Source organism: Salmo salar, chromosome ssa11 (assembly GCF_905237065.1).
Source record: "Salmo salar chromosome ssa11, Ssal_v3.1, whole genome shotgun sequence".
Lineage (NCBI taxonomy): Eukaryota > Metazoa > Chordata > Actinopteri > Salmoniformes > Salmonidae > Salmo > Salmo salar.
Window position 1 is genome coordinate 3,444,664 of NC_059452.1, and position 13,334 is coordinate 3,457,997.

General features: G+C 43.8%; 1 protein-coding gene across 1 annotated transcript in view; it reads left to right on the forward strand.

Moving 5' to 3' along the window:
* The first annotated feature begins 262 nt into the window (after positions 1–262).
* The window catches only part of LOC123725127 (kinesin-like protein KIF6), a 142,732-nt gene continuing 129,660 nt past the window's right edge, over positions 263–13,334 (forward strand). Inside the window, exon 1 of the mRNA XM_045688939.1 lies at positions 263–427. Within this exon, the coding sequence (XP_045544895.1) occupies positions 271–427 (157 nt within the window). The 5' untranslated portion in view covers positions 263–270. The remainder of the gene's footprint in view (positions 428–13,334) is intronic.

Consider the following 13,334-nt stretch of genomic DNA (forward strand, 5'->3'; position numbering starts at 1 on the left):
AACAATGTCTACACTGTATTTCTGATCAATTTGATGTTATTTTAATGGACAAAAAATGTGCTTTTCTTTCAAATACAAGGACATTTCTAAGTGACCCAAAACTTTTGAATGGTAGTGTACCTTAGGGTCAAGTTTGCGGGTTGAATTTACATTTGTGATTGGATTGTGGAATGTGTAATGTGGTTGTGTTGATGTTGGGTGGTGCACAATTCGTTTTTAGAGGGGGGGTAAATTTAGTGTTTTTGTTATATGTGTCCCCTTCTACAGGTAATGATACGAGAGAGGTTGTCTATTGGAGACGGGGGAGGCGACCACCCAAACCCTCCCCCACCTGTGGTAGTCCCCGACCAAAAAGACAGCCCCCAGCTCCAGCCTGCAGACCTGACCAAGCTGAGGGAAATGTTGACTCAGCGCGATAACGAGATCAGTATCCTTCCTATGCTGCAACCTTACAAGTATTACTTAAGTTCATCTCTGTCATCTGTTTGTGACTACCAATCGGAGAATGTTCTGGCAAATGCATATTCTATTTCTGTTGAAGTCATTATTGATGCGCCAATCAAAAAACAATTAAGCTCAAGGAATGGCCACTTTCTACCCGATCACCAAAAGGGTCCACCTGATAGTGGACACCCAGTTCCTACTTACAAAGTTTTCATGTGCTTACTCTTTTCTGCTAAGTTTATTTAGTTATTTAGCATTTATTTAGCCTTTATTTAACCAGGTACAGTGCCTTTAGAAAGTTCATACCCCTTGACTTATTCTACATTTTGTTGTGTTACTGCCTGAATTCAAAATGGATTAATAAGTAGATTGTTTTTGTCACTCATCTACACAAAGTTAAATCATGTGTTTAGAAATGTTTGCACATTTATTGAACATTAAATACAGAAATATCTCATTTGCGTAAGTATTCACACCTCCAAATCAATAAATGTTAGAATCACCTTTGGCAGTTGGTAAGTCTCGAAGAGCTTTGCACTCCTGGATTGTACAATATCTGCACATTCTTTCAAAAATTCTTCAATCTCGTTAACTTGTTATGGATAGGGGGCAGTATTTTCACGGCCGGATAAAAAACGTACCCGATTTAATCTGGTTATTACTCCTGCCCAGAAACTAGAATATGCATATAATTAGTAGCTTTGGATAGAAAACACTCCAAAGTTTCTAAAACTGTTTGAATGGTGTCTGTGAGTATAACAGAACTCATATGGCAGGCCAAAACCTGAGAAGATTCTGTACAGGAAGTACCCTGTCTGACCATTTCTTGGCCTTCTTTGTCATCTCTATCCAAAACAGAGGATCTCTGCTGTAACGTGACACTTTCTAAGGCTCCCATAGGCTCTCAGAAGACGCCAGAACGTTGAATGATGACTCTGTAGTCTCTGGCTGAAAAACAGTAGTGCATTTGGATAGTGGTCGATCTGAGAACAATGAGACGGGCCTGCGCGTGCACGTGAAGAGGCCATTTTACATTTTCAGTCTTTGAACAAAAACAACGACTCCCGGTCGGAATATTATCGCTATTTTACGAGAAAAATCGCATAAAAATTGATTTTAAACAGCGTTTGACATGCTTCGAAGTAAGGTAATGGAATATTTTAAATTTTTTTGTCACGAAATGCGCCGGCGCGTCACCCTTCGTTACCCTTCGGATAGTGTCTTGAACGCACGAACAAAACGCCGCTATTTGGATATAAGTATGGATTATTTGGAACCAAACCAACATTTGTTGTTTAAGTAGAAGTCCTGGGAGTGCATTCTGACAAAGAACAGCAAAGGTAATCCAATTTTTCTTATAGTAAATCTGAGTTTGGTGAGTACCAAACTTGGTGGGTGTCAAAATAGCTAGCCTGTGATGGCCAGGCTATCTACTCAGAATATTGCAAAATGTGCTTTCACCGAAAAGCTATTTTAAAATCGGACACCGCGATTGCATAAAGGAGTTCTGTATCTATAATTCTTAAAATAATTATGTTTTTTGTGAACGTTTATCCTGAGTAATTTAGTAAATTCACCGGAAGTGTTCGGTGGGAATGCTAGTCACATGCTAGTCACATGCTAATGTAAAAAGCTGGTTTTTGATATAAATATGAACTTGATTGAACAAAACATGCATGTATTGTTTAACATAATGTCCTAGGAGTGTCATCTGATGAAGATCATCAAAGGTTAGTGCTGCATTTAGCTGTGGTTTTGGTTTTTGTGACATTATATGCTAGCTTGAAAAATGGGTGTCTGATTATTTCTGGCTGGGTACTCTGCTGACATAATCTAATGTTTTGCTTTCGTTGCAAAGCCTTTTTGAAATCGGACAGTGTGGTTAGATTAACGAGAGTCTTGTCTTTAAAATGGTGTAAAATAGTCATATGTTTGAGAAATTGAAGTTATAGCATTTCTAAGGTCTTTGTAATATCGCGCCACGGTATTCCACTGGATGTTGACTAGGGGGAGAGAGGTTAAAAGTAAAAAGTTTGCAGCCATCCGCTTCCTTATGTCTGAAACACAGGCTTCCAGGGAGGACAATTTTGGGGTTTCATCGAAATGTACAGCTGTGTGTCATCCGCATAGCAGTGAAAGTTAACATTATGTTTTCGAATGACATCACCAAGAGGTAAAATATGTAGTGAAAACAATAGTGGTCCTAAAACGGAACCTTGAGGAACACCGAAATGTACAGTTGATATGTCAGAAGACAAACCATCCACATAGACAAACTGATATCTTTCCGACAGATAAGATCTAAACCAGGCCAGAACGTGTAGACCAATTTGGGTTTCCAATCTCTCCAAAAGAATGTGGTGATCGATGGTATCAAAAGCAGCACTAAGGTTTAGGAGCACGAGGACAGATGCAGAGCCTCAGTCTGACGCCATTAAAAGGTCATTTACCACCTTCACAAGTGCAGTCTCAGTGCTATGATGGGGGTCTAAAACCAGTCTGAAGCATTTTGTATACGTCGTTTGTCTTCAGGAAGGCGTTGAGTTGCTGAGCAACAGCTTTTAAATTTTTTTTGAGAGGAATGGGAGATTCGATATAGGCTGATAGTTTTTTATATTTTCTGGGTCAAGGTTTGGCTTTTTCAAGAGAGGCTTTATTACTGCCACTTTTAGTGAGTTTGGTACACATCCGGTGGATAGAGAGCCGTTTATTATGGTCAACATAGGAGGGCCAAGCACAGGAAGCAGCTCTTTCAGTAGTTTAGTTGGAATAGGGTCCAGTATGCAGCTTGAAGTTTTAGAGGCCATGATTATTTTCATCATTGTGTCAAGAGATATAGTACTAAAACACTTGAGTGTCTCCTTTGATCCTAGGTCCTGGCAGAGTTGTGCAGACTCAGGACAACTGAGCTTACATAATGAATTATGTAACCTTAGTCGGGTAATTTTCTAAGTATCCCCCCCAAAATGGCACATTTAATGTTGTGGTAGTATCTCTTTAACTCTTAATGATTGTAATTACCATTGTTAATCATAATTGTTCTTGTTAAAGGATGGTATTTCAAACTGCTTTCGGGAAGATTCCCCTTTTCTCCCCCTCACCCCGTCGTTTTGTTAGATCAGAGCACATTAGTGGGAAAATGAAGATATCAACTTTATTATTGAGCCGCAAAAATGGGTCTCCAAAATAAATATGGGATTATCATGCTAATATTTAATGATTGTATGTCTTGGAGTAAAGCATGTGATGTGAATCATTAACTTTTGGTGTACGATCCAGACTGTGGCAGTCCTCATTTCCATAGGCTATCTGATGATTAACAGTATTTTAAGTTTAGAAGTCAGAACCCATCAGTCCCCCCTTTTGAACATTTAACTCCATGCTGTTCAACATTATATAAACTTGGAAATTACTTAGAAATGAACAAACAATGATAATAAAACCTGAACAGAAAATAAAACATGATTAACATTCACAGTTGATGATTATGTTTACAAATCCAAGATTTATGGCCTCTGTTCTATAATCACACTATGCACACTCTTATTTCCATCTCTCGTCAAACAACAGCATGACATTTCAGTTCCACACAAATGAAGGCCCTAAAAAACCTCCTCATTCTTTCACCCAGTCTTCCCTAGTCCGGCCACAGGCTCCAAGAGGTGTTCCCAAGCCATGTCATTTTAATTTTGCTCCCCATCTGTTTCTTCCTCCATAGCCATATACACGTGCGGTGGCCTTAATCAACTTTACCTCATCTTGAGGTAACTCAGCACTGTATATCCATTTCAACATCAATGCCCTTAGAAGATAATATCCCAACAATGTTACCTTAGTAACCCCTGCTACTACTAAAATCAAATCACATCAAATCAAATGTTTATTGGTCACATACACATGGTTAGCAGATGTTAATGCAAGTGTAGCGAAATGCTTGTACTTCTAGTTCTGACTGTGCAGTAATATCTAACAAGTAATCTAACAATTTCACAACAACTACCTTATACACACAAGTGTAAAGGAATGAATAAGAATATGTATATGTATATGGATGAGCAATGGCCGTGCGGCATAGGCAAGATGCAGTAGATGATTCATATGAGATGAGTAATGTAGGGTATGTAAACATTATATGAAGTGGCATTGTTTAAAGTGACTAGTGATACATTTATTACATCCATTTTTTTATTTTCACAGTGGCTAGAGATTTGAGTCAGTATGTTTGCAGCAGCCACTTAATGTTAGTGATGGCTGTTTAACAGTCTGATGGTCTTGAGATAGAAGCTGTTTTTCAGTCTCTCGGTCGTAATTTTGATGCACCTGTACTGACCTCGCCTTCTGGATCATAGTGGGGTGAACAGGCAGTGGCTCGTGTGGTTGTTGTCCTTGATTATCTTTTTAGCCTTCCTGTGACATCGGGTGATGTAGGTGTCCTGGAGGGCAAAAGCTTTGCCCCCGGTGATGCGTTGTGCAGACCTTACTACCCTCTGGAGAGCCTTACGGTTGTGGAAGGAGCAGTTGCTGTACCAGGCGGTGATACAGCCTGACAGGATGTTCTCGATTGTGCATCTGTAAAAGTTTGTGAGTGTTCTCGGTGACAAGCCAAATTTCTTCAGCCTCCTGAGGTTGAAGAGGCGCTGTTGCGCCTTCTTCACCACGCTGTCTGTGTGGGTGGACCATTTCAGTTTTTCCATGATGTGTACGCTGAGGATCTTAAAACTTTCCACCTTCTCCACTAGTGTCTCGTCGATGTGGATAGGGGAGTGCTCCCTCTGCTGTTTCCTGAAGTCCACAGTCATCTCCTTTGTTTTGTTGACATTAAGTGTGAGGTTATTTTCCTGACACCACACTCCGAGGGCCCCTACCTCCTCCCTGTAGGCCGTCTCGTCGTTGTTGGTAATCAAGCCTACCACTGTAGTGTCGTCTGCAAACTTCATGATTGAGTTGGAGGCGTGCATGGCCACGCAGTCATGGGTGAACAGGGAGTACAGGAGAGGGCTGAGAACGCACCCTTGTGGGGCCCCAGTGTTGAGGATCAGCGATGTGGAGATGTTTCCTACCCTCACCACCTGGGGGGCGGCCCGTCAGAAAGTCCAGGACCCAGTTGCACAGGGCGGGGTCGAGACCCAGGGTCTCAAGCTTAATGACGAGTTTGGAGGGTACTATGATGTTAAATGCTGAGCTGTAATCAATGAACAGCATTCTACATAGGTATTCCTCTTGTCCAGATGGGTTAGGGCAGTGTGATTGTGATTGCATCGTCTGTGGACCTATTGGGGCGGTAAGCAAATTGGAATGGGTCTTGGGTGTCAGGTAGGGTATAGGTGATATGATCCTTCACTACTCTCTCAAAGCACTTCATGATGACGGAAGTGAGTGCTACGGGGCGATAGTCGTTTAGCTCAGTTACCTTAGCTTTCTTGGGAACAGGAACAATGGTGGCCCTCTTGAAGCATGTGGGAACAGCAGACTGGAATAGGGATTGATTGAATATGTCCGTAAACTCACTAGCCAGCTGGTCTGCACGTGCTCTGAGGACGCGGCTAGGGATACCGTCTGCGCTGGCAGCCTTGTGAGGGTTAACACGTTTAAATGTTTTACTCACGTTGGCTGCGGTGAAGGAGAGCCCACAGGTTTTGGTTTTGGAGCATGTCAGTGGCACTGTATTGTCCTCAAAGCGAGCAAAAAAGTTGTTTAGTTTGTTTGGGAGCAAGATGTCGGTGTCCACGACGGGGCTGGTTTTCTTTTTGTAATCTGTGATTGACTGTAGACCCTGCCACATACGTCTCGTGTCTGAGCCGTTGAATTGCGACTCTACTTTGTTTCTATACTGACACTTAGCTTGTTTGATTGCCTTGCGGAGGGAATAGCTACACTGTTTGTATTCGGTCATGTTTCCGGTCGCCTAGCCCTGATTAAAAGCAGTGGTTCGTGCTTTCAGTTTTGCGCGAATGCTGCCATCAATCCACGGTTTCTGGTTGGGGAAGGTTTTAATAGTCACCGTGGGTACAGCATCACCGATGCACTTGCTAATAAACTCACTCACCGAATCAGCGTATACATCAATGTTGTTGTCTGAGGCTATCCGGAACATATCCCAGTCCACGTGATCGAAGCAATCTTGAAGCTTGGAATCAGATTGGTCGGACCAGTGTTGAACAGACCTGAGCACAAGCGTTTCCTGTTTTAGTTTCTGTCTATAGGCTGGGAGCAACAAAATAGAGTCGTTGTCAGATTTGTCGAAAGGAGGGCGAGGGAAGGCTTTGTATGCGTCACGGAAGTTAGAGTGGCAATGATTCAGAATGCTGCCAGCCCGGGTCACGCATTCGATATGCTGATAAAATTTAGGGAGCCTTGTTTTCAGATTAGCTTTGTTAAAATCCCCAGCTACAATAAATGCAGCCTCAGGATATGTGGTTTCCAGTTTACATAGAGTTCCATGAAGTTCTTTCAGGATCGTCGAGGTGTCTGCTTGGGAGGGGATTTATACGGCTGTGATTATAATCGAAGAGAATTCTCTTGGTAGATAATGCAGTTGGCATTTGATTGTAAGGAATTCTAGTTCAGGTGAAGAAAATGACTTGAGTTCCTGTATATTGTTGTGATAACACTATGACTCGTTAATCATAAGGCATACACCCCCGCCCTTCTTCTTACCAGAGAGATGTTTGTTTCTGTCGGCGCGATGCGTGAAGAAACCGGGTGGCTGTACCGACTTTGATAACGTATACCGAGTGAGCTATGTTTCCGTGAAACAGAGAATGTTAAAATCTCTGATGTCTCTCTGGGAGGCAACCCTTGCTCGAATTTTGTCTAACTTGTTGTCAAGAGACTGGACATTGGCAAATAGTATACACGGGAGCGGTGAGCGATGTGCCCATCTACGGAGCCTGACCAGAAGACCACTCCGTCTGCCCCTTCTGCGATGCCATTGTTTTGGGTCGCCTACTGGGATCCGATCCATTGTCCAGGGTGGTAGTCCAAACAGAGGATCCACTTCGGGAAAGTCGTATCCCTGGTCGTAATGTTGGTAAGTTGACGTTGCTCTTATATCCAATAGTTCTTCCCGGCTGTATGTAATAAGACGTAAGATTTCCTGGGGTAACAGTGTAAGAAGTAATACATTAACCTGTTGAGGACAGTTGTTCCGCCTGCGGAACCCCTAGCCAACAATGGCATCGCACGGCGCGAAATACAAAACCAACTAAAATACCACAATTAAATTTTCTCAAACAATCAACTATTTTACACCATTTTAAAGATAAGACTCTCGTTAATCTAACCACATTGTCCGATTTCAAAAATGCTTTACAGCGAAAGCAAAACATTAGATTATGTTAGGAGAGTACATAGACACAAATAATCACACAGCCATTTTCCAAGCAAGCATATATGTCACATAAACCCAAACCACAGCTAAATGCAGCACTAACCTTTGATGATCTTCATCAGATGACACTCCTAGGACATTATGTTATACAATACATGCATGTTTGTTCAATCAAGTTCATATTTATATCAAAAACCAGCTTTTTACATTAGCATGTGATGTTCAGAACTAGCATACCCACCGAAAACTTCCAGGGAATTTACTAAATTACTCAAGATACACGTTGACAAAATATATAACAATTATTTTAAGAATTATAGATACAGAACTCCTTTATGCAATCGCTATGTCCGATTTTAAAATAGCTTTTCGGAGAAAGAACATTTTGCAATATTCTGAGTACATAGCTCGGCCATCACGGCTAGCTATTTTGACATCCACCAACTTCGGGGTCACCTAAACTCAGAATTACTATTAGAAAAATTGGATTACCTTTGCTGTTCTTCGTCAGAATGCACTCCCAGGACTTCTACTTCAACATCAAATGCTGTTTTGGTTCCAAATAATCCATAGTTATATCCAAATACCTAGATTTTGTTCGTGCGTTCTGGTCACTATCCGAAGGGTAACGCGCGAGCGCATTTCGTGACAAAAAATTTCAAAATATTCCGTTACCGTACTTAGAAGCATGTCAAACGCTGTTTAAAAGCAATTTTTATGCTATTTTTCTCGTAAAATAGCGATAATATTCCAACCGGGCAACGTTGTATTCATTCAAAGGCTGAAAGAAAAAAATGGAGAAGTCTCGTGAACGCGCATCACAGTCTCACTGTCCCCAGGCTGACCACTTACAAACTCTGCTGCTGTACTTTGCCCAGAGACAGCAGACACCCCATTCCACTTTCTGGCGGCTTTAGAGAGCCAATGGAAGCCTTAGAAAGTGTCACGTTACAGCACAGATGCTGTAATGTTGATAGAGATGCAACAGAAGGACAACAAATTGTCAGACAGGGCACTTCCTGTATGGAATCTTCTCAGGTTTTGGCCTGCCATATGAGTTCTGTTATACTCACAGACACCATTCAAACAGTTTTAGAAACTTTAGAGTGTTTTCATTCCAAATCTACTAATTATATGCATATTCTAGTTTCTGGGCAGGAGTAGTAACCAGATTAAATCGGGTACATTTTTATCCGGCCGTGAAAATACTGCCCCCTTGCTGGGTGTCTAAATAGCTAGCCCTGTGATGCCGGGCTATCTACTGAGAATATTGCAAAATGTGCTTTCACACTTCTGTCCATCTCGCACAAGTAGCATGTTGTGCATTGGTGCTGTTGACTATGGTTGCTACTGCGTGTGGAACATACAAATCCACTTTTTCCCCCATTGTAATCGAAGTCGTGTTATGCAACACCATTTCTGTCGCTTGTACCACCCTCAGGCATGGTGGCATTCCTCTTGCCACCGAGTCTAACGATTTACTCCAGTACATTACTGGTCTCTCTTTTCCCCCATGATTTTGCGTTACCACCGCACTACAATGTCCTTCGTGTTCTTGAACAAACATTTTACAAGGTAATTTTAGGTTTGGCAACCCCTGTGCTGGTGCTTGACACAATTGCTTCTTGAGCTCGACAAAATCTTCCTCACACTCTTGGCTCCACTCTATCCTTTCATGGAGACCCTTCCCCCATTTCGTCAAGGGTTGTCCTCCCCTGGTACTATTTGTCCCGGATAATATGTAACCGGGGTCACGTGTGTTCGTACCTCTCTATGATTACCTGGATCATGTTGATACTGTTGTGTCTGTCAATTTACTTAATCTGTCCCAATAGGGCTTGGACCAACCTCTCTCTTTATTGCTACTGTTACTACTGACGAATCTTGTTCTGACATTCATACACACACACACGCACACCTCTGGCTTCACGGCCACTGTGGCTGGGACTTTCGTCTCTCTTACAGATCTCACAGGGGAATTCCCCCACTAGCACTAGGCACTTCACGGGACCTACCCTACACTGTAATGACACCCATGGATCTCGCAGAGGATCACCCCCACTTGGGACCTATCCTTATTGGGCTCCCGAGTGGCGCAGCAGTCTAAGGCACTCTATCTCAGTGCAGTAGGCGTCACTACAGTCCCTCTTCGAATCCAGGCTGTATCACATCTGGCTGTGATTGGGAGTCCCATAGGGCGGCACACAATTGGCCCAGCTTCGTCCGGGTTTGGCTGGGGTAGGATGTCATTGTAAATAAGAATTTGTTCTTAACTGACTTGCCTAGTTAAATAAAGGTTAAAAAAATATATATATTGAATCTCGCAGAGGAACCCCCCACTCGGGACCACTCGGGACCTATCCCTATGGAACCTATTATTTCCGGGTTTTTGGTTTATGGTCTATGTTTATGTATTTCTATGTGTAGTCTGGTTAATGTATTTCTATGTTAGGCTGATTGGGGTTTGGGACTCTCAATTGGAGGCAGGTGCTTCCTCGTTGCCTCTGATTGAGAGTCCTATATATGGGTAATTGTTTGGTGTAGGTTTTTGTGGGAGATTGTTTCTTGTCTAGCGTGTATGAGCCTGAGAAGACTGTTCGGTGATCGTGAGTTTGTTTTGTTGTTTTGGTGTTCATTTTGAGTTTAATAAATGTTCAAAATGAACAAACACAGTCCTGCTGCATTTTGGTCCTCCTTTACCAGCGATAACCGTGACAGAATCTCCCACCACAAAAGGACCAAGCAGCAGAGGAAGGAGCAACAGGTGGACTGGAAGGAGCAGAGGGAATTTGAATTGGAGAAATGGACATGGGAGCAAGTTATGGCCGGAGAGGGCCCATGGAAGAAATGGAGCAAAGACCGGGAATGCTACCGAGGAACACGACTGGCGATTAAACCCGAGAGGCAGCCCCAATAAAAAAAATTGGGGGGGCATATGGGTAGTTTGGCGGGGCAAGTTTGGAGCCCCAGGCCAAATCCCCGGACTGTTTCACAGAAGCCAGTTAATGGACAGGTCTCGTGCTTCGGGGTAATGAGTATTATGGCAAGGCCAAGTGCTTTTAGGCCAGTACGCGCTATACCAGCGCCCCGCATTTACCAGGGGGTAGTGGGCATTCAGCCAGAAAGGGCGATGCCAGGTTTAAGCTCGAGACCGCCAGTAAGCCTCCAAGGTCCTATATATCCTGTTCCCGCTCCACGCACTAGCCTAGAGGTGCGTGTTCCCAGTCTGGCACGTCCAGTACCAGCACCACGCACCAGGTTTCAAGTGCGTCAGCCCAGTCCGACTCGTCCTGTTCCCGCTCCCCGCATTAGCCTGGAAGTGCGTGTTCCCAGTCTGGCACGTCGAGTACCAGCACCACGCACCAGGTTTCAACTGCGTCAGCCCAGTCCGACTCGTCCTGTTCCCGCTCCCCGCACTAGCCTGGAGGTGCGTGTTCCCAGTCTGGCACGTCGAGTACCAGCACCACGCACCAGGTTTCAAGTACGTCAGCCCAGTCCGACTCGTCCTGTTCCCGCTCCCCGCACTAGCCTGGAGGTGCGTGTTCCCAGGCTGATAACCCCAGTACCAGCACCACGCACCAGGCTTCCAGTGCGTCGGCTCAGTCAGAAGTCGCCAGAGCTGCCGTCAGTCAAGAATCGCCAGAGCTGCCCGTCAGTCAGGAGTCGCCAGAGCTGCCCATCAGTCAGGAGTCGCCAGAGCCGCCCGTCAGTCAGGAGTCGCCAGAGCCGCCCGTCAGTCAGGAGTCGCCAGAGCCGGAGATGCCAGAGTGGCCCGACTGCCCGGAGATGCCAGAGTGGCCTGACTGCCCGGATCAGCCAGAGTGGCCGGTCGGCCAGGATCAGCCAGAGTGGCCCGTCGGCCAGGATCAGCCAGAGTGGCCCGTCGGCCAGGATCAGCCACAGTGGCCCATCTGCCCAGAGTCTGCTGATGACCAAAAATCAAGGGAGTCTAGCTGCAACCCTAAACTGAGTAAGCCTGACATTTCATAAATCGCTTTGCAATAGTTTAAGGAAAAACGGAGTAGAATCATTTGGTCCACTGTTTAGTTTGAGCACGTTAGTGAAATATATACTTTGACAATTCTATAGTTATGACAATGTGTCTTGACAGGTACGCTCATCATATTAGGGTGGCGAGAGAAAGGGGTAGTCATTCAACCATGTGAACCCCTATTATTTTACTTGATTTGTTAAGCCAATTTTTACTCCTGAACTTAATTAGGCTTGCCAATTCCAATACTTATACAATCAAGATATTTGAGTTAATAATTTTTATTAATTTGTTAACATTTATACCATTTTCTTTTCACTTTGACACTGTGGAGTGCGGATTAATGACAAAAAAATCCCAAATAAATCCACATTTCAATCCCACGAAGTGTGAAAAAAGGGGGTGAATAGGCCTACTTATTATAGGCACCATAATAAAGTGGCGGAAGACAAAGGAGGGGAGGTAGAAAAGGGTGAGTTCCAAAACAATGTCTTATGCTGAGGGTAGGACAAGGCAGCAGCTACTCTTCGTGGGGTCCAGCAAAATTAAGTGAGTACAATTTTAATAACATTACACTACATTCATTACAGAATTCACAACACATTTAAGGATGTACCCTCAGGCCCATACTCCACTACCACATATCTATAACACAAAATCCATGTGTACTTGTGTGTATGCTATCATGTGTGTGTATGCATGTGTCTGTGCCTATGTTTGTTGCTTCACAGTCCCCGCTGTTCTGTAAGGTGTATTTCTATCATTTTTTTAAAATCTGATTCTACTGCTTGCATCAGTTACCTGATGTGGAATAGAGTTCCATGTAGTCATGGCTCTATGTAGAACTGTGCGCCTCCCATAGTCTGTTCTGGACTTGGGGACTGTGAAGAGACCTCTGGTGGCATGTCTTGTGGGGTATGCATGGGTGTCTGAGCTGTGTGGTAGTCGTTTAAACAGACAGCTTGATGCTTTCAAAATGTCATAACCTCTCACAAGTACATGTAGTGATAAAGTCAATCTCTACTCTACTTTGAGCCAGGAGAGATTGACATGGAGAAAGAGGTCGGGAAGTAAGTTGGGGTGCCTTGTGAGGATCAGGCGACAAGTGGCTAATTTGCCTTTGCCATCCGTACTGTTAGCCAACGTATAATTGCTGGAAAATAAATGGGACGAACTAAAAGCATGTGTATCCTACCAACGGGACATTAAAAACTGTAAGATTTTATGTTTCACCAAATCGTGGCTGAACGACGACATTAATAACATACAGCTGGTGGGTTATATACTCTATCGGCAGGATAGAACAGCAGCCTCTGGTAAGACAAGTGGTGGCGCATTATGTATATTTGTAAACAACAGCTGGTGCGCGATATCTAAGGAAATCTCAAGGTTTTGCTTGCCTGAGGTAGAGCTGTATACCACACTATCTACCTAGGGAGTTTTCATCTGTATTTGTCGTAGCTGTCTACATACCACCACAGACGATGCTGGCCCTAAGACCGCACTCAATGAGCTGTATACCGCCATAAGCAAACAGGAAAACGCTCCTAGTGGCCGGGGACTTTAATG